The following is a 22,354-nucleotide window of genomic DNA, read 5'->3' on the forward strand; positions in this document are numbered from 1 at the left end:
TGGTCACTTGCTTGTACGCTCACCTACAAATTCTGAGGAATGGAGGGGTCTGATGATTTACATGTTTATCATGTTTGTAATATAACGCTTAATCGAACATGTCTTCAAAAGAACATATTTCTACAGTACTATTACATTATCAAAAGTACAATGACAACTGAAAATCTAATAGGTCGTAGTACGTCAAATTAAAACACGCTAAATGTTGCTGTTGGCGTGCGTGGAATGAAAAACGGTTTTTATGTATTTGTATTATTTGTTTTAAATATATACGTGTTAAAATGTAACAAGAAAACCAGCGAATCGTTCTTATTAGCCACAATGAAGGAAAATTCACATTTTGTGAACAATTTCAGGCACAGACATTGTGGAACTTGAATGAATGCAGCCATAATTAATAGGTCAAGAAACCTGTTTCTACTGGGCAGTTTATAGTGTCTCCAAAGATTTATTACCAGTTTCTTGAAAAGTGAGAGAATTTTTTATGCTTTAGTAGCGGCCTTGTCCGCTGATGGCGCGTCGGAGTTCAACTGCCCACTGATTCTTGAGATCCAACGTGAGAAGAAATACACACTACAGCTCGACCAAACGGTTATTTCGAAGTATCAGTTACCACGGGTACGACTATTTTTTATAGCAGTTACTTTTAACAGTTGTTTATGACTGTAAGTTTTTTTACTACCGAATTCACCAAACGGGGACTGAGTTAAATAACTAAGTAGCTCTAATCCATCAGTTTAGTTTATCAGTATAATTAAAACTGCTGGTATTGCGAACTGGCAGAAATATCGGCTGAACCGTGGGACAACCTTAATTAATTAAATGTTCATTACATTTCAGTTGATGTTTAAAAGGTTTTCGGTGTTTGATGTTTGATCTATTTTGGCTATCAGTCACTAGTAGAAATCAATTGTCGAAGTTACTACATAAGTTACACGAATTATTGCCACAGAACTATTAAAACTGAAATATTAAAGATGTGCTTTTGCAAGTATGAACTAGTATCTCAGCCTAATATTGTAGGAAAAGTTCGAATCTGTATATCTGCCACTGTTTACATAGTGCTGTTATGAAACGTCTACTTAGAAAAATTTTACATGACTGTGCTTAAACTGAAACACAATACTTTTAGCGCAACACAATCTGACTTTCAATAATCCCTACAAAAGAATGGCCCTGACTAACATTAACCTATACCTTTCACAAATCACTTACCTCACAAAAATCTTCGTTACTCGAACTACTGCAATATAGCGAGCGCCACTACTGCCAGCAAAATAAAAGATTCAAACTACTGAAGGCACTAACTACTGATAGGCATAGGTAGCAAATAAAAGATTTTGATAGCGAACAAACAATGTATTTACCTTAATAGTGTTCAAAAGTCATAAAATATATAGCATTTCATTATATCCAGTCTTAGAAATTTACTGTCTCTGTTGGACACACGTCCAGATCGTCCGCTCTCAAAAATACGACATATCACTTCACCACATGCACCACTACTGGCCGCTCACCTCCAAGAGCGCAACGCTACGCGCTGTTAACATCCAGCTGCCTAACATTACAATAGCCAACAACAATGCAAACCGGCCACAGACTGCACACAGCACAGCCAGTGATTTTCATTCAGAGCGCTACGTGGCGTTACCAATAAAAAAACCTAAACAGCCTACTTACACTGTAAGTGTAGGGACATGAAATACAACACAAAAGTACATCTACATGACTACTCTGCAATTCACATTTAAGTGCTTGGCAGAGGGTTCATCGAACCACAATCATACTATCTCTCTACTATTCCACTCCCGAACAGCGAGCGGGAAAAACGAACACCTAAACCTTTCTGTTCGAGCTCTGATTTCTCTTATTTTATTTTGATGATCATTCCTACCTATGTAGGTTGGGCTCAACAAAATATGTTCGCATTCGGAAGAGAAAGTTGGTGACTGAAATTTCGTAAAAAGGTCTCGCCGCGACGAAAAACGTCTATGCTGTAATGACTTCCATCCCAACTCGTGTATCATATCCGCCACACTCTCTCCCCTATAACGTGATAATACAAAACGAGCGGCCATTTTTGTACCCTTTCGATGTCCTCCGTCAATCCCACCTGGTAAGGATCCCACACCGCGCAGCAATATTCTAACAGAGGACGAACGAGTGTAGTGTAAGCTGTCTCTTTAGTGGACTTGTTGCATCTTCTAAGTGTCCTGCCAATGAAACGCAACCTTTGGCTCGCCTTCCCGACAATATTATCTATGTGGTCCTTCCAACTGAAGTTGTTCATAATTTTATCACCCAGGTACTTAGTTGAATTGACAGCCTTGAGAATTGTACTATTTATCGAGTAATCGAATTCCAACGGATTTCTTTTGGAACACATGTGGATCATCTCACACTTTTCGTTATTTAGCGTCAACTGCCACCTGACACACCATACAGCAATCTTTTCTAAATCGCTTTGCAACTGATACTGGTCTTCGGATGACCTTACTAGACGGTAAATTACAGCATCATCTGCGAACAATCTAAGAGAACTGCTCAGATTGTCACCCAGGTCATTTATATAGATCAGGAACAGCAGAGGTCCCAGGACGCTTCCCTGGGGAACACCTGATATCACTTCAGTTTTACTCGATGATTTGCCGTCTGTTACTACGAACTGCGACCTTCCTGACAGGAAATCACGAATCCAGTCGCACAACTGAGACGATACCGCATAGCTCCACAGCTTGATTAGAAGTCGCTTGTGAGGAACGGTGTCAAAAGCTTTCCCGAAATCTAGAAATACGGAATCAACTTCAGATCCCCTGTCGATAGCGGCCATTACTTCGTGCGAATAAAGAGCTAGCTGCGTTGCACAAGAGCGATGTAACATAACCATTAGAACGAAACTGGGAGCATGGTAACGACGTTTTTGTTAGATTTCAGAAACTGCTAGATATAATCAAACTCTTTGCAAGGTCTTAACTTTGTAGTGCAAGACACGCCTTTCAGACGGACTAAAAAGTATAAAATAATTTCTCCGATCCCATACTGATTTCTAACCCCATACAGATAGTCGTAAAAATTTGTCCTTGTGGATTTTTTAAATAAATAAAAGACAAACGTGGGCCACATGTAATAGACAGTTGACGCATGAGCAGTTCGCTTAAACGCAAAAAATTTTATTGCGCTGCAAATGATATCAACTGTTGTGCGGCTCTTTCTCAAGGATAACTACCCTCCACGCTCCATACTTTTATCTACTGCACGTGCCCACAATTTTTCGTTTTACATTTTTCAAGTATTGTCATAGCTCTTAAAATTTCACAAGTACAGGTTTTCAGGGCGGTCAGTATGAGGCTGGGAATCTGCATGGTCCTAGGAGAAATTGTTTTATACTTTTTAGTTCGTTTTAAAAATGTGTCATATCAACAAGATTTTTATTTAAATAACTGTGTTCTTTTTTCTAGTCTTTAATTTTTAGTTTTTCAATCGATTTCAAACTGTTTAATGACAATACATCACATACTTGTAGATTTCAGGTTTATTCCAATTTCTTTTCATCTTTGTTCATCTTTGTAAACCAATATATTGCTTTCCACTACGCATATACCGTATTGCGAGAAGACAGTGAAGGTAAAAATGAGAGAGATTCGAAGTCACACGGCGGCTTACCAGCAATAGTTCTAGCTACGGAATACTCGCGACTGGAGCAGGTAAAAGAGGGAGATAGCTGTGGTACGAAAACTACGCTCGGCCACACAAACCAGAAAGCGAATTAGTTTTGCATTGTCATTCGCTTCTAAGATGTGTTGAACCTTTCAAGTCTCTAGCTCATCTGGAAGTTAGTTTAAAATCGATGTGTACTGAACATGAAGCAGACGGAAGAACAAAGTACGATTCGTCTCACACCAGTCAGGAACTCGAGTTAATATCGCACTATCACCCACTTCTGAGCCATGTCGGAAGTTTAATGTCTCTACCTCATCGGGAAGTTAGTTTAAAATCAACTTGTATCAGACATCAGATAGGCAGAAAAACAGAGTTCCCTCCGCCGCACACTAGAAAGGAGAGCGAATTAATGTTGAATAGCCATCCGCTTCTGAGCTGTGTTGAAAGTTAAGATCTCTGTCTCATCGGGAAGTTAATTTGGAATTAATTTATGTTGGGGGGGGGGGGGGGTATGTAGCTGCCAGTCTGTCGAGTATGAAATTACTTATTTAACTCCAGTACCTATCCTTTTTGCAAACAGCATCGTCTGCTACGACCTACTGGTGTCTGAGACACGCTCATCAACTTCAATGTTACCTGTAATGGTAGTCCGTAACTTCCTCAGACAAATAACTGAACGAGAAGTAACTACCCCAGAAAAGTAACTTACAAGTACACTCATCTACTGACGGTTGTTTCTATAGATGAATCGCTGTCTGACAGTTAAAACCATGGAACATAAGGTTATAACACACACAGAAATATAACTGATTAACCATCTACTGACGATTTTTCCACTGTGGCAGGAATTACTTATAGTCTCACTAAGTAGTTATATAGCACGACGACGAAGGACACACTTCGATAAACAGATGGCATGCAGCCTGACAGCTACGTGGAATTAAGAAAAGAAGGTAGTTGTCATTTCGTCATAAACTTGAAGCCGATGTCCACCATCGCAAGAAGCTCAGAACATTAGTTGCACCACACTCATACCTCCATGGTTCACGGCTGTGATATTTCTCCGTGACGTGTTCGAGACTAGTTTCGACCGTGTTGGGAGCATTGATTGTATGGAGACGTACTTGTTTCACGAAACATGCCAGCTTACATTGTGTACTAATCGATCCGCTCGTAAGCTAAAGTTTAAAGTAATCATAGTTCATTCGTTAGTGTACCCGAAGCAATATTTTCTTTTGTACACATGAATTACGGTTGCACAGTTTATTCCGTTGTAAGGGTCTTATTTCTGTCATTTGTCTTTAGATTTGCCGTACTTCACTCAGTGTCTGTAGTTTTTCTTCTTTCCTGTGTTTTTCATTGCCTTCCAAATAAATCGCAAACCTCCGACATCCGAGCCACACGTATCAACGGGCTCGTCCCTGCACAACGCACGGCTACGTAAGCACGCTGATTGTTGGAGCAGCATCTCATAACATAAGTTCCTTCCGCCAGTGGTTATTCATATTTCACATTTCCTCACCCTTTAAAAAATATTCTGGTGGGTAGAGCAGCCGGACACAGCGGTCATGAGTCTGAGATTTGTATGTATGATTGTATGACTGTTTATGTGTGCTTTGCGTCCTTCCTGAAGAAGGCTAAGGCTGAAAACTTAACATGAATACTCATTCCGTCGTGCCTGCCCGCTGCTTGGCGAGCGAGTAGCACTCTGTCCATTTCGCATCATAGTTACATCCTCATGAAATTCGTTTTAAATAATCCACTATACTTCAACAGGAACAATGACGTATGAATTACAATACCAGAAGAAAAAAATATTCATTACGCCACATTAAAAACTAAAAATTAGTAAGTGATCAGCATGGAGACATATTTACAGAAAACAATTGACGTCAATGTAAATGATTTGTTGGGCGTCATTATGATTTATCGTGCAAATTTCAGTGGAACATGGAACTAACTAATTAACTACTGATATATCACAAAGCATCGTTTAGGCTTATGTACTCTGAACAACTCAGAATGAAATTCGACAGTAAAATCAAGCAGACGATCTTAGTAGATGTACATTCCAATTCTGTGTTTGGTGGTTCCAAGAGAACTGACAGAGTTACTGGCGAGAAATATTCCGGAAAAAGGTAGATTGGGAAGTTAGGTCTACATCTTACACTGGTTAGGCTATCATTAAGAAAGAATTTACTTACGTATATCTTAAAGCAAAATATCCATTTACGGGGCCTTAAGAGTTTGAAGCTATTCCCTTAATCAAATTTATAACCTCCACAATGTTGGAAGACGTTTAAAAAATTATTTCTTTTTTTATCCTTTAAACTGCCATTATTGGCCACACACTGAATGAGGTATCATATGTAAGATATCAAAGTGTGAAGACGTGTAAACTATAGCGAGACTAATGCACTGACAATCTAGTAAAACAAGAACTCTACTCTGCGTGAAGATACACCTCTATGCTGTTCTATTTCAATAATTGTTCACTTTGTTGACATGCATGAGATACGATAGCATGCCTTGCTTCTAACCTCATTGCACACGTCTATGGATTAACAAAGAACGCATAGGCAAGTTTTTAGCAAAATTTATAGATTACAAAGTTTGTGAATACGAGTTGAAAAATGACAATGAGACGAAAAAAAGCAGTACAAGTAATCAAAAAAGCCTTGGTTTCGGAGTTGAAGCTTCATTTTCTATCACTACAAATAATATAAAAGTTGAATGAAATGCATTACGAAAGCATATTTTTCACATCACATCCTTCTCTTCTTGGTTATTCGAAATATATGAACAAAAGATAGTTACGTTAGCGAGGATACTCTGTCGTATTTCTAGAGTAAATATTCATTCCAGAAAAGAGAAACGTTCCAAATTGCCTTGTTCATGTAACCACTATAATTTTTAGTACAATAGTGGCCATTAAAATTGCTACACCACGATGACGTGCTACAGACGCGAAATTTAACCGACAGGAAGAAGATGCTGTGATATGCAAATGATTAGCGTTTCAGAGCATTCACACACGGTTGGCGCCGGTGGAGACACATATAACGTGCTGACATGAGGAAAGTTTCCAACCGATTTCTCATACACAAAGAGCAGTCGACCGGCGTTGCCTGATGAAACGTTGTTTTGATGCCTCGTGTAAGGAGGAGAAATGCGTACCACCACGTTTCCGACTTTGATAAAGGTTGGATTGTAGCCTATCGCGAGTGCGGTTTATCATATCGCGACATTGCTGCTCGCGTTGGTCGAGATCCAATGACTGTTAGCAGAATATGAATTCGGTGGGTTCAGGAGGATAATACGGAACGCCGTGCTGGATCCCAATGGCCTCGTATCACTAGCAGTCGAGGTGACAGGCATCTTATCCGCGTGGCTGTAACGGATCGTGCAGCCACGTCTCGATCCCTGAGTCAAGAGATGGTGACGTTTGTAAGACAACAACCATCTGCACGAACAGTTCGACGATGTTTGCAGCAGCATGGACTATCAGGTCGGAGACCATGGCTGCGGTTACCCTTGACGCTGCATCACATACAGGAGGGCCTGCGAAGGTGTACTCAACGACGAAGCTGTGGGCACGAATGGCCAGACGTCGCAGTCACCTCTTGTTCGCATTGACGGCACTTTGAACAGTGGACGTTACATTTCAGATGTGTTACGACCCGTGGCTCTACCCTTCATTCGATCCCTACATTTTAGCAGGATAATGCACGACCGCATGTTGCAGGTCCTGTACATGCTTTTCTGGATACAGAAAATGTTTGACTGCCGCCCTGGCCATCACATTCTCCAGGTCTCTCACCAACTGAAAACGTCTGTTGAAAGGTGGCCTAGCAACTGGCTCGTCACAGTACGCCAGTCACTACTCTTGATGAACTGTGGTATCGTGTTGAAGCTGCATGAGCAGCTGTACCTGTACACGCTATCGAAGCCCTGTTTGACTCTATGCCCAGGGGTATCAAGGCCGTTATTACGACCAGAGGTGGTTGTTCTGGGTAATGATTTTTCAGGATCTACGCACCCAAATTGCTTGAAAATGTAATCACATGTCAGTTCTACTATAATATATTTGTCCAATAAATACTCGTTTATTTTCTGCGTTTCTTCTTGGTGCAGCAATTTTAATGGCCAGTAGTGTATTTGAAGCAGCTGTGGCATGAAAAAGACATGAATAATGAACAAGAAGCAATCGTAATCAGTAGCCTGCAAATGTTTGGAGCTATTTAAGATGGCGGCAGGCCCCTCCCACTCTTAACTTCAAAACAACATGCAATGTGTGTCTATGGCATACGTGAGCGACAGAGGCGAACAACAGCGAGCGGCGTGTGGATACGCGGCACTCCAGTGACAACCAGCAGGACCGGCTGAAAAGGTCCGGTGTCCTACGTACAAGCAACATGTCGCGCTACAAGATGGCTGCTTAGAGCCGACCACGACTACACTGTAGGGTACTGTAGCTGGAGAGTAAGGCTACGAAATTAGCTTTGCTTAGGAAAATAAAGCGAAAAGGAACGCTGTGTATGAAATTCACAAAGGGAAGAATCTTCATGGAGAATTTCATAATTTATATCATCAATGCGAAGATCACCGGACAATTCTTCGAATACACGTGAATGAGCAGAGGAGAATTGCACTATCTCATCAATAAATTAAATACAAATGTTTTTTTTACGTGATCAAGAACTTTTAACAGCTAATAAATGCGGAAGAATGACTCACTAGACAAAATAACAGGCATGAACGCTTACTAAACATAGTGAGTTCTGGTGTAAGAGTAGTGTTCCCGATTTGAGTATGCAGCTGCTGAAGGGTCGTAGGATCGATGATTGGTCCCTGCCACTTCCTACATTTTAACAGAATCAGCTACAATCCGTTATACTAAGTCTTATACAGGGAGCGAAAGGCTATTTACAATTTGTACAGGTACCAGATGGCAGATATAAGAGTCGACTCATGAAAGGGAAGCAGTGGTTGGGAAGGGAGTGAGACAGGGCTGTAGTCTCTCCCCGATGTTATTCAATCTGTATATTGAGCAAGCAGTGAAGGAAACAAAAGAAAAATTCGGAGTAGGTATTAAAATCCATGGAGAAGAAATAAAAATGTTGAGGTTCGCCGATGACATCGTAATTCTTTCAGAGACAGCAAAGGACTTGGAAGAGCAGTTGAACGGAATGGATAGTGTCTTGAAAGGAGGATATAAGGTGAACATCAACAAAAACAAAACGAGGATAATGGAATGTAGCGGAATTCAGTCGGGTGATGCTGAGGGAATTAGATTAGGAAATGAGACACTTAAAGTAGTAAAGGAGTTTTGCTATTTGGGGAGCAAAATAACTGATGATGGTCGAAGTAGAGAGGATATAAAATGTAGAATGGCAATGCAACGAAAACGTTCCTGAAGAAGAGAAATTAGTTAACATCGAGTATAGATTTAAGTGTCAGGAAGTCGTTTCTGAACGTATTTGTATAGAGTGTAGCCATGTATGGATGTGAAACATGGACGATAAATAGTTTGGACAACAAGAGAATAGAAGCTTTCGAAATGTGGTGCTACAGAAGAATGCTGAAGATTACATGGGTAGATCACATAACTAATGAGGAAGTATTGAATAGGTTTGGGGAGAAGAGAAGTTTGTGGCACAACATGACTAGAAGAAGGGATCGGTTGGTAGGACTTGTTCTGAAGCATTAAGGGATCACCAGTTTAGTATTGGAGGGTAGCGTGGAGGGTAAAAATCGTAGAGGGAGGCCAAGAGATGAATACACTAAGCAGATTCAGAAGGATGTAGGTTGCGGTAGGTACTGGGAGATGAAGAGGGTTGTACAGGATAGAGTAGCATGGAGAGCTGCATCAAACCAGTCTCAGGACTGAAGACCACAACAACAACAACAACAAGTCTTATGTACGCTGTTCACACTGCATCGCGAAGTATATTTTCATGTCATGACAAAGTACTTGATATTTATGTGTTTACACACCTACCCCAGTATTATCACACACCTTAAATTGCTAATAAATTACAACGAACAACCTTGAAATTTTATAGACATTTGAAGTTGCGTATGTAATTCATCAGCAGCCAGTGTAAAGGCGAAGCAAATGGTTGAAATCACTCTAAGCACTATGGGACTTAACATTTGATGTCATCCGTATCCTGGACGTAAAACTTCTTAAACCTTTCTACCCTAAGGACAGCACACACATCCATGCCCGATGCAGGATTGAAACCTGCGGTCATAGCAGCCTCGTGGTTCCGGACTGAAGCGCCTAGAAACGCTCGACTACAGCGGCCGTCTAAGGCCAAGAGTATCAGGTAATCATAAAACTCTGTAAAAGTAAAGGATACAAAATTTTTGAAATAAAGTCACACGTTTTGTGAAATGATTTGTCTAAACGTATGAAATAAAAAATATTAGGGAATAGTTTGATGCACCTAATTTTCTGTTCATGATTTCGAGCATCATTCAAAGGCACGTAAAACATTTCTCTGGTCTATTCATATCCAAATTTATTCAGAAAACATGATTTTACTGACTCCTCGTTTGCCTTCCTAACGCCTTCGGTTCTGGAAAATACTAACTTTGGACCTTGATTCGAAGGGAGCATTTCTGGCATTTAAATAACGCACCAGTGTATCTTTTTGTGTGCAAAATAGCTAGGCCTTGAACAGATGAAATGTTTGACACTTCATTTACACTGCTTGGCAGCAGCTTTTGTTGAAATATCTAAATTTTTCCTCAACTCATTAATGAAGTTTTCCTTAATTACCCTGATTACTTTCAAGCAGTTACATACTTTCATGCAAAAATAGATCCCACGCTGGTCCCTTTCATACTCCACTAGAATATTTCTCTCTCTTTGTTTGGCTATGAAAATGTGGAAAAATCCCCTTTGTGTAATTTATAGAAAGTCTTCTTTTCTCTCTGCTCACGCACTTACAAAAGTGAATCGAGTGTTAATCAAACGATAATATAGTCGTTTCTGCATGCCATCATTTCCAAAAAACGTCGTATCGATATCTTGAACCGTTAATGTGATACAACGATTTTTATGACCACTTGATACCCGAAGCGCAGGGAATGGTTCGGACGCGCCGTGAGCGACCCGTCCGCGGATCTAACAACCAATATATGAAGTATGAAGAGAGATATCATTCCGGTCTCAACTTTAAATACAAGTTAGATGTATGGGTTACTATTCATACGCAGTAATGTATGGCCTTAAATGAACTACATGGAAAGTCTACGCAATGTGATTTTACCTGTGCAAATTCTTAAAAACTTCGTGCACTTATGTACTCAGTTACGTGCAGCATAGTAACTATGACGAGTAACGAAAATAGATTCAGACCTTTATCGAGAAAAGACATCAAGCTATAAGATGCGGCAGAATCAATTATTTTCACCCAACAGTTTTCTTAAAATCGGATGATAAGTACTCCACAGCTACCGTCGCGTCCGCTCCACTGCTTTGCCGAGAAGATACGTGGCTGAAACGTCGCTAGTTGCAGCAGAGAACAGGCAACGCCACGTAGGACACTTCCGTAACTATACCGAGCGGTTGTGTTTTGTCGCCTGAAGCTGTCGCGCGGTGTCGGTCGCTTCTTTCGCTCACGTAGGACACGACCTGCCCGTGGTCAGGTCTCTCTTGATGCGACAGCCTAGCATAGTACGCTCTTCGATAAACAGATGGCACCACGAATTATTGGCAGTTATTTGAATAACCGTTAGTAATAGATGTGCGGTTATTACGGTAAATGCGACTTCTGAGTAAAAGTTTATTTCCATCAATTAAGTTATTTTTCTCTCTGTAATACATACTTTACTCTTAGAGCCTGACAACCAAAGTTTGTCGAATGTAATGCCTTAGACTGATCGTTAAGAGTTGACATATTCTGAAATTTGATTTTGGGTATAAGTAAAGGCGAGAATTATTAGAAGGAAACTGATTTCTAATTAGACACCCATCTATGTCCAAAGTGTTTTAAATATAATTAAGAGATTTAATTAAAACATAAATTAATAACGAAAAAAACATGACAGTGGTGTAATATCTTACAATATTTCTTATTTTAAAAACACGTTCTGGGCTGTTACGTCATCTTCATATAGAGCGTAACAGCCAAACACCGGTTTGTAAAATAGTAACTGTTGTTGAGTATTACACCACCGCCGTGAGCTTTTTCATTCATAATGTATAAAATATTCCAGAAAGATTCGCCAGAATAGTCAGTTGACGCAATCAGTACGTACGTAATGGTTGTGGTTTAGAGCGTTGTCTTTTAAAATGGTTCAAATCACTCTGACCACTATGGGACTTAACATCTGAGGTCATCAATCCCCTAGCCTAAGGACGTCACAAACATCCATGCCCGAGGCTGGATTTGAACCTGCGACCGTAGAGTTCGAGCAGTTGCAGACTGAAGCGCCTAGAACCGCTCGGCCACAGAGGCCAACGCGTTGTCTGTTGTGCGTATTACAAACAACGCCTTAGGTAAAAATTTTGATTACAACCTATCAAAAAAAAAAAAAAAAAGGCGATAACCGTCAGATCGGAGAACTAGCATCAGGCATTACATTCGCTTGAATACTTCAGCATCCATCCAGAGAATGATAAATAATATATATAAAAGATAGAAAGAAAAAATATCAAAATATTTCGTAATAAGTGACGAAATAATATACCAGCTGCCACAACCGCAAAGAAACATCATTCATAACTGCTATTTGAACGGGACGTTTATAAGTACAACCACTTTATGGCATACATACCAACCGATGCAATGTATCCATCGAGGCCACAGGTCGTGCTGCGATATACTGATAAAGGGAGCTCAAACCGCGATATTACCTATAATCTTGACATTATCACCGAAATGACATGGCATACCCCTTCAAAGCAGTAAGTTTCATTTAGTTTCCTCCTCCACTTTTTGGTTTTTCATTTTCTTGTCAGTAGTGTATCTCTGTCCTAAACAGTCTTGTGGTTTTGGTAAAATTTTGGTGTACAATCTGGAAAAACGTAATTTAATCCTCATTTATCGACTTCTTCTCACGTATAACGTCATAAAATAATGTTATAACTTCCACGAAATGTACTCCAGGTTCGACGTAAGATTCTCGATTTAAATGTTACAGAAGTAAATGAAAAAACTTCTAATACTCTTGACCAACATAATCGATATTTTTAGTGTCATCTACATTTGTTGTTTCTTCTGAAATGGACTCAGTAAATTTTAGACACACGAAATGCCGCATCCTGCTGTTAAACGTATAGGCACTGGGCACTGGAACCTGTTCTCGATCTTTCCTTTTCTATTGCGTGTCGGCGGAATCATTCGTGAAAAACACGTTCATTGTCTTCCTTGCCGCAGTAGCCGATGTTTCTTCAGTGTTTGACACTTAACGCGGGAGTTTTCCGTTAGAAATGTCTTTCGTTCGTCCACTATGATTTTGTTGTGTTGTCTGGTCGGGCGTGAGGACGGAGTGTTTACGCGGCTGCGCTGCTCACGTAAGACATATTAACAGCTCCGCGCCACTTCACCTTGGATCGCTCGCATGTTTCCGCGGTCATGCGGTGGGGCTTCTTAAGCGCCACATTCGCCACATGATATTATGTACATGCGAGACTTGCAGAGTAGTAAAATACACAGCTGCGTCAAAATCAGATGGCGTCTTGCACGTGACAGTCGCCTGGGGCAACGGTGTTTGATGAACAGCTCGCCTGGCGATTACGCTACGTCAGCGCCCCGCTGAAGGTCGAACCACTCGGCGCGACTTCCTTATCTGCTGCGTCTGTGCCGGTCGCACATCAGACACAGTAAGCAGTAACGGCTGCGGCTGCCATGAGGTCAGTTCACGGCTGCGGCAGCCGAGTAGCTTGCGTCGCTTGGAGGACGCGGCGGCGAGTTGGTGAGTGAGAGACTCAGACGTTGCCCCGCCATGTGGCTGTGGTACAGTCTGGTGCTGCTCGCAGTGGCTGCCGCGTTGTTGCTCCTCTACCTGCACTCCGTCAACCAGCACTGGAGGAAACTGAGGATCGCGCACCCCAAGCCGCAGCTCTTCTTTGGAAACACCCGCCGCCTGTTCCTCCTCAAGGAATGCCTCCCAGAGGCGCTGGACCGGGTCTATCACCAGCTGGAGGGACTGCCGTTCGGAGGCTTCTACCTCATGACGAGGCCGTGTCTTCTTCTGAGGGACGTCAATCTCATCAACAGAATCTTTGTCGGAGACTTTGGACATTTTCACGACAGGTAAAGTCTCAACCTACAAATGAGCGACTGTAAATTAATTTTTTTTAACGAGTTTCCTGAACTGTATAATTCAACAACCTCTTATGATTTCCTTCCTTGCGCCAACCTCTTCACCTCAGAGTAACATGTCTACATCTACATACATACTCCGCAATCCACCATACGGTGCGTGGCTGAGGGTAGCGGTAGCTCGTACCACAACTAGCATCCTCTCTCCCTGTTCCACTCCCGAACAGAACGAGGGCAAAATTAACTGCCTATATGCCTCTGTACGAGCCCTAATCTCTCTCATCTTATCTTCGTGGTTTTTCCGCGAAATATAAGTTGGCGACAGTAAAATTGTGCTGCAGTCAGCCTCAAATGCTAGTTCTCTAAATTTCCTCAGTAGCGATTCACGAAAAGAACGCCTCCTTTCCTCCAGAGACTACAACTCGAGTTCCTGAAGCATTTCCGTAACACTCGCGTGATGATCAAACATACAAGTAACAAATCTAGCAGCCCGCCTCTGAATTGCTTCTATATCCCTTCTCAATACGACCTGATAGGGATCCCAATCGCTCGAGCAGTACTCAAGAATAGGTGGTATTAGTGTTTTATCAGCGGTCTCCTTTACAGATGAACTACATCTTCCCAAAATTCTACCAATGAACCGAAGACGACTATCCCCCTTCCCCACAACTGCCATTACATGCTTGACCCACTTCATATCGCTCTGCAGTGTTACGCCTAAATATTTAATGGACGTGACTGTGTCAACCGCTACACTACTAATGGAGTATTCAAACATTACGAGATTCTTTTTCCTATTCATCTGCATTATTTTAAAATTATTTATATTTAGAGTTAGCTGCCATTCTTTACACCAATCACAAATCCTGTCCAAGTCATCTTGTATCATCCTACAGTCACTGAACGACGAAACCTTCCCGTACACCACAGCATCATCAGCAAACAGCCGCACGTGGCTATCCACCCTATCCAAATGATCATTTATGTAGATAGAAAACAACGGCGGACTTACCACACTTCCCTGGGGCATGATACCCTCACCTCCGATGAACACTCACCATCGAGGACAACGTACTGGGTTCTATTACTTAAGAAGTCTTCGAGCCACTCACATATTTGGGAACCAATCCCATATGCTCTTACCTTAGTTAGGAGTCTGCAGTGGGGCGCCGAATCAAACGGTTTCCGTCTGATACCCTTCATCCATGGTTCACAAGATATCATGAGAAGAAAGGGCGAGTTGCGTTTCGCAGGAGCGATGCCTTCTAAAGCCGTGCTGATGCGTGGACAGCAACTTATCTGTCTCAAAGGAATTCATTATATTCGAACTGAGAATATGTTCGAGAATCCTGCAACTATCCGATGTTAAGGATATTGGTCTGTAATTTTGAGGATCCGTCGTTCTACCCTTCTTAACACAGGCGTCACCTGCGCTTTTTTCCAGTGGCTCGGGACTTTACGTTGGGCAAGCGATTCGCCATAAATGCAAGCTAAGTAAGGAGGCAATGCAGCAGAGTACTCTCTGTAAAACCGAATTGGAATCTCATCAGGACCTGGTGATTTATTTATTTTCTAACCATTCAGCTGCTTCACAATTCCAGGGATGTCTATCACTATGTCCTCCATACGGCAATCTGTATGAGACTCAAACGGCGGTATGTTTGCACGATCCTCCCGCGTGAGGATGTCTTCAATTATGTGTTGAAAATATTCCAGTCTCCATCATCCTGTCCATTGTTTGCCCTTTATGCACTTCCTAGTACCTGCGACAATCGTCTCACTCATCAACTAATGTCTTCTTATTCTGTCACATGTTCTGCAATTGTATTTAAAGTAGCTACGATTTGAGGGCCGAGCATGCTGGATTTCTCGCGCCAGCGATGTACTAGCAACTTTGCTCCCATTGTCGATTCCCTCTTTGTTGCCGCTTCGCTGCGCAGAGCATCGTGCTTGCTAACTCTCTAATAGAAAACTTTCCCGGATGCGAACATTTCTCCTGTTCTGCCAAGAAACGTAAATAGAATCCTAATTAACATTAAGAACAGACCTTTGATCCTCTTACATACATTAAGATACGTTAGTCGTTCATTATCTCAATAACGCTTTTCACCGGTTTAAACCTGCATCATCAGGAGTATTTATTTATATTAATATGACCTAGGTGTGTAGCCTTAACGATTTTGGAGAAACCTGTGGCACTGTGCAGCACAGAACCAAACATTGCTCCATAACAGGGCTCTATTGATGTATTTCACAAAAAAAACTGAACATAAATGTAAAAGTGCAATTAAAAGGAGTAAAATAGAATACCTCCAGTGGTCACACGCTCCTTTCACTGTCTTAATACTAATCACTTATAAACTGTCACTCATTGTCAACAAAGATGGTGTCTAAAAATGAATTGCGCAAGGAAATGGCATACACAGAAACACAATTTCAAACTAGGAATAAAATACAGCAAAAAGAAAACCCTTATTTCGGAAGTTATTGGGCGGTGATGGAGTCACAAATCATTGAAACCTGTTGTGGAAATAAATTAAAGAGTAATCTGTTACAAAAACTTTTTGTTTCATTCGATATCAATAATAGTCCTAGTAAAGCCTTAAAAACGTTGATTTAAAAAAGAAAAGAAGACAAAAAAGTCCATTTTCCGAAGCTGGTACGTACTAAACGCAATGCGATGGGCTACTTTGAAATATAATTTGTCTATCTATGTGAGTGGAAATTAATGAAAATAAAATTTTAGCAATGGGTTCAACAGTTTGTGATATATAAAGTGGCGAGTTTTCAATTACTTACCAGACAGAAAAATTTTATTCGTAAGAAAATCCTAAACTTCTATATCTTGCTCTAATTAAAGTTTAGGAGATATATTGTATATGCTAGGAAACACAGTAGAAATCTGTAACATGAACACATCTTGTTATCTTTGTTTTGTTTTTGTAGCAGATAGAGACCTTAAAGCGATTTTTATCGCCGCAAAGAGCAATGTGCTACGCCGAAAAGACGGTGCTCGCAGATACAAAGTCATAACTTTGTTGCTTAAAACGTCAGATGCAAACTAATTTAAATTACAGTGTTCTCCATGTAAGAGTTTCCTCGATGATGCTACATAGTACCAAGCCATTTGTTATCTTATCAGTCTACTTAACTGTCACAATAACTCGGTAACACCACATTTAAATCACTTAGATATATCGATTTACTTCTTCAAGTATTTTCCATACTCTGTCATGGACTTTCACATAATGTTGTGCACCAGAGGTACATTCTCAGAGAGTTTGAAACGTCCCCTTAGAAAAATTTATACATAACTGTGCTTAAACTGACACACAATATTTTTAGCGCAACGCAATCTGACTTTCAAAAATCCCTACAAAAGAATGGCCCTGACTAACATTAACCTATACGTTTCACAAATCACTTACCTCACAAAAACCTTCGTTACTCAAGCTACTGCAATACTGTGAGCGCCACTACTGCCAGATAAATAAAAGATTCAAAGTACGCAAGGCACTAACTACTGATAGGTATAGGTAGCAAATAAAAGATTTTGATAGCGAACAAACAATGTATTTACCTTAGTAGTCATAATATATATATCACTTCATGACACCAATTCTTACAAATTTCAAAACTCCGCCATCTCTCTCCCCACGTCCACCACTGCTGGCGGCCCACCTCCAACTGCGCAACGCTACACGCTGTTAGCATCCAGCTGCCGCTGCCCAACACTACAATGGCGAGTATTACAACAATGCCAACCAGCCACAGACTGCACACGGCACAGCCAGTGATTTTCATACAGAGCGCCACGTGGCGTCGGCGTTAACAATAAAAAAACTTAAACAGCCTACTTACACAGCACCCATGCTCCCCACAAAAAAATTACAAATTGTTTTGGGCAGTGGCCAATACAGATTAGAAATTTTTTTCATAATTACAATAACAAAGAAATGAAATGCACATACTTTTCGATACAATGTTGGTCAAAAGCTAAAATTTTTTCACAGTCCATAAAGACAGTCCTGATCATTCATCACAGTAAAATTGCAGTGTTTTTCTCAAAGTCTGAGCAGTAAAAGAGAATGCACAAAGAAGTAGTGGATTTCCATACAGTCTTGAAGAAGTAGTGTTGTCCTTTCAACAAAACTCTTGACATGCAGACAGGTAATGGGCCACAACAGAGCAAACCCACAGCAGAGTCAGTCGAAGTTTTGAAGAATATTGGTAGGTAGATCATCACAGAGCAGACTCATTGTAGTCCTGGTAGAGATTATGGTATTGGTGGGCCACCAGAGGTGCAGACCCACTGCAGTCCTTGTAGAAATAATGGTATTGGTGGGCCATCAAAGATGCAGACCCATTGTAGTCCATGCAGAGACGGCCAGCAGCCATCTGTTGTGACTGTGCAGGTGCACAATCACCATCGAAGAGTTCTGCGCAGAATATAGCAAGTCCATAAACCACCACTTGTGCACTCACAAAGTTTTTGGAATTGTCCTTAGAACCAGCAATGCTGTTATCCAGTCCCTTGCTGAATTATTAACATATGTGCAAACACTATCAGTCCCTACTTCTCACATATTGTCCATATACTATGACTAACAGAAATGTGTCAGTGAAATGAAACTTAATTTGAAGAACTGGTGTCTATACAGTTATAAATTTACAACATAAGAATACAATTGCAAAGGTACAAAATACATCTTTAAAGAACATAACAATACAGATAACATTTGCAGTAGTACAGGCCTTACAAAAGAATCGAAATAGCAAATACATCAGTGTTACAAAAATTATAAGTACATACATAAAAGATCAGAATAACTTTTAAAACATCAACTTCACATATGAGCATTAGAACAAAACAGAATAAATAATGTGTAAACATCTTTACAAAGTAAATAACATGTTATTAATGCAAATTATATTTGAGGATAGTATTCCTCATCATAGTGAATGTAGCTTAGTATTACAAAAATTCTGCAACATAAGCCTTATCAGATAAACATATAAAGACCGGTAGAACATAAATACACAAACACATAGTGGGATAACACAAGTAAAGGACAGGGTTTGTTTTACTACAGTATTTTGCTAACAAAACTTCTTTTACTTCTCGGAGTTCTCCCTTCGTTCTTCATTATTTCCCAAAAGGCCTATCTATACCTGCTTTCTGTACTTTTCTCATATAACCTCTCAGTGCATTTCTTCAAATTCATTGCAACTCATTCTCTTATATAGGTTACCCCCTCTTAAGCTAACTTAAATCTACTGAGCTCAGATGCTTAACTAAGGGACGAGGCAATGCAGCAGCACAAAACAATTTACACAAACAGCAATGATAAAAAATGGAAATTGGCAAAAAAAGGCAGCAATATTACAAATAATATAAGGCAATCCGCAGCAAACAAGAAAAATAAATCAGTAATTAAATTGGCTTAACCTAGTAATACAAAGTGACATTCAGTAGCACTATGAATGGCAAACAGCCGCAGCAAATGCTATAAGTTATACCTCAACATAACAAAGCTCAAGCAGAAAAAATATTACACTAAAGACAACAATGCAGATAAGGGAAATGTATATTCACATCTTAATGTCTATGAAATTAAAGTGGCGCACTACAAAAACTAATTCTAAAAAAAATTACCAAGTACTGGAAAAGAAAATTATATATGTAGTTACTGTTACTAGTCCCTTCTTATTGTTCTTTCCTTTCCAAGTGCTCCTTTTTTTGAAGAATGTGGATCATAAAATTATTATCTAACATACCTTAATAGTCATAATATATATAGCAGTTCATGACATCCAGTCAAAACTTCGCCATCTCTCTCCCCACATCCACCACTGCTATATTCAAAATCTTATTACCAAACGGAAATCGTCGTCTTCATTATTCTTATCAATTGTGAAACAGTGATGGAGATATACTGCATCCTTGCCTATCTCCTTGACTCCCTTGTCTATATCATCTCGGACGGTGACTGCTTCAACGATTTTCTCCTTTGATATCAATAATGCTATATACGTCTTTAAATAACGTATCACTATATCAGGAAAGATTTGTTTCACGCTAATCGTAACTCTCTCTTTTGTATAACTATCTGCCGCTTCCCTACGGTCTGTTCCTGTCTTATCTTCTCTTCCTCAGTCTTACCATACGTCCCTTTCTTCACTGCCTATATTCCAATCCTAGTTTATAAATTCTTTGTGATGGCCTAAGAAGTGCTTCTTCTCTCTGTATTTTTTCCATCCCTAATTCTTTCCTTATTGTTTGGTTTTTAATTTTGTCTCATTTAGAGCAGCCTTTGACGGATGTTAGAAATTCTATATGTTTCTCCGCCTCCCAATTTCAACGTCTTGTAGTAAAGTGTATATTCATTTGTTTTCTTTCTTGTTTTATCCTTAAGTGTTCATCTTGTTGCGTCACATATACGACGGTGAATGTTAATTTCTGTCTGTACATCGATATTTTGCTCATCTGGTAAGTCACATCCTAAATAATGGAAACGGGCTACACGTTCTACCGCTTCATTATTGAATAATATTTTTGTTCGTATTGAGTGAGTACCTAGTTCTATTTACAGATGTAATAAGATTGTAGGTTGCGATTATTTAGCGTAAGCCATTGGTAATTTATCTTCGCTGTCCTGTATATTAACTTGATTATCTACAAGTAACATCATACTGATATGTTTACTCCTCGCTATACTTATGCCTTATGATATACTGTCTGTGATCGTTTCTCCGATCATGTCATTTTCATAGATATTGATTAATGTTGGTGACAAGCTATGAGTGTGTTTTACTGCTCAATTTCTATGTATTTCATGTGCTATGTCTTTATCCGTGACAGTTCTAATTGCGAAAACACCATCTTAGTGTGATCTTCTCTTTTGGACACCCGCTTATTCCTTCAATGAAATTATATACAACGAATTTCTGAGCCTTTTATTGATTACTTTACTGCAGATTTTGCAAGATTTTTCTAAAAAACGTATACCCCTCTAGTTGGATGTATTACCTCTCCCGTGTACTGGAGTGACCTTGGTTATTTTCCATTCCTGTGGTACCTCGTATTTTACCCAGCGCTTGTTAAAGGTTAAGTAGCATTCTTAATTCTAGCCAAATTCCTCTGTGGTTGATTAATTCTGAATTTGGTCTTTGTTTTCAATTTTTTGTAACTGTCTTCAATTCCATCATGTATATAAATCTATTCCTTGGGACTGTTAATTCTTATCCATTTCTTTGGCTTGTGGATTGTACCCTAGTCCTTCATAATTTTTAATCCAGTCAGACTGTTGTATTCTTTGCTAGTCTACATGCTATTTCTCGTCTCCCATGGATATCCGTAGATATTATGTTCATCTCTGCTTATAAATGTGTATACTGATCTTTATATCGCCTTCACTTCATTCTTTCCAGATGTTATCGCTGTTTACCTTTCAAAGATTTCTTTAAGGGCAGCATGTTACTCTCTTACAAAAACTGAAGTTTTATGGAATTGATGGCTTTACACATTATACTTAACAAAGAGAGTGCTAAACGGTGTGCTAAATAATTCAGACTATGTTGAAAGGTAGAAAATTTTAATGACTGGGGAAAGAAGTCCACAATGGGGGTTCCACAAGGTTCAATTTTGGGTCCAAACTATTGATTGCACAAAAGCGAGCAGTAATATGTGGTGTTCACCCAAGTGCGTCATGTATGCACCTTTTCGAGGAGCTAGTCTTTTTAGCTAGGCCGTCATATTAGATATAATCACTAATTAAATTGATCATAAATAGTCCAGCACAATTTCAGATGAACAAAAAGTCCTTACCTACAACACTGCAGGGAAAAATAAACTTTGTAATCCATTGTTAAAGCTTCCTGTGGCTCGGAAAGAAGTTCAGTTTGCCACCACAAAATTTTTTGATTATTTGCCCAACGACATAAAATGTCTAAAATGTTTGAGATGGGGCAAAGTAAGTTTAAAATATAATTTGAAATCATTTCTCCAGGACAACTCCTTTTCTGCATTAACAAGTTTCTTCTTAAAAACTGGTAGCCAGTACTAAAAAAAGTGTAGTTACATGGGTAGGACTGCAAATGATAATGTATTCATTAATGTTTAACATAAATTATGTATACTTACCCTGTAAACTGACTCGTTCCACGCCACTTCGATAAAAGAATCGATCAAATGGTCTATGATACATGTAATTAACAAAGTCCTCACACTTTCATTGTGAAAATTCATATATCTGCTTTTTCTATAGATACGTAGAACTATTTATTTTATTCTGTATCAGGCGCGGCTCGTACTTCAAGTCTCTGTGATGGAGCTGCTCCAAAATATACGTTAAAATACTCAGCTTCGTATTACGAAGTTTGAATTATCAGAACGTATTTCGCATATTTTCCAC

General features: G+C 39.8%; 1 protein-coding gene across 1 annotated transcript in view; it reads left to right on the plus strand.

Moving 5' to 3' along the window:
• Positions 1-13,267: 13,267 nt before the first annotated feature.
• The window catches only part of LOC126335044 (cytochrome P450 6k1-like), a 46,861-nt gene continuing 37,774 nt past the window's right edge, over positions 13,268-22,354 (plus strand). Inside the window, exon 1 of the mRNA XM_049997914.1 lies at positions 13,268-13,931. Coding sequence (XP_049853871.1) covers positions 13,621-13,931 — 311 coding nt within the window. The 5' untranslated portion in view covers positions 13,268-13,620. The remainder of the gene's footprint in view (positions 13,932-22,354) is intronic.

This window comes from Schistocerca gregaria, chromosome 2, assembly GCF_023897955.1.
Source record: "Schistocerca gregaria isolate iqSchGreg1 chromosome 2, iqSchGreg1.2, whole genome shotgun sequence".
NCBI classification, from domain to species: domain Eukaryota; kingdom Metazoa; phylum Arthropoda; class Insecta; order Orthoptera; family Acrididae; genus Schistocerca; species Schistocerca gregaria.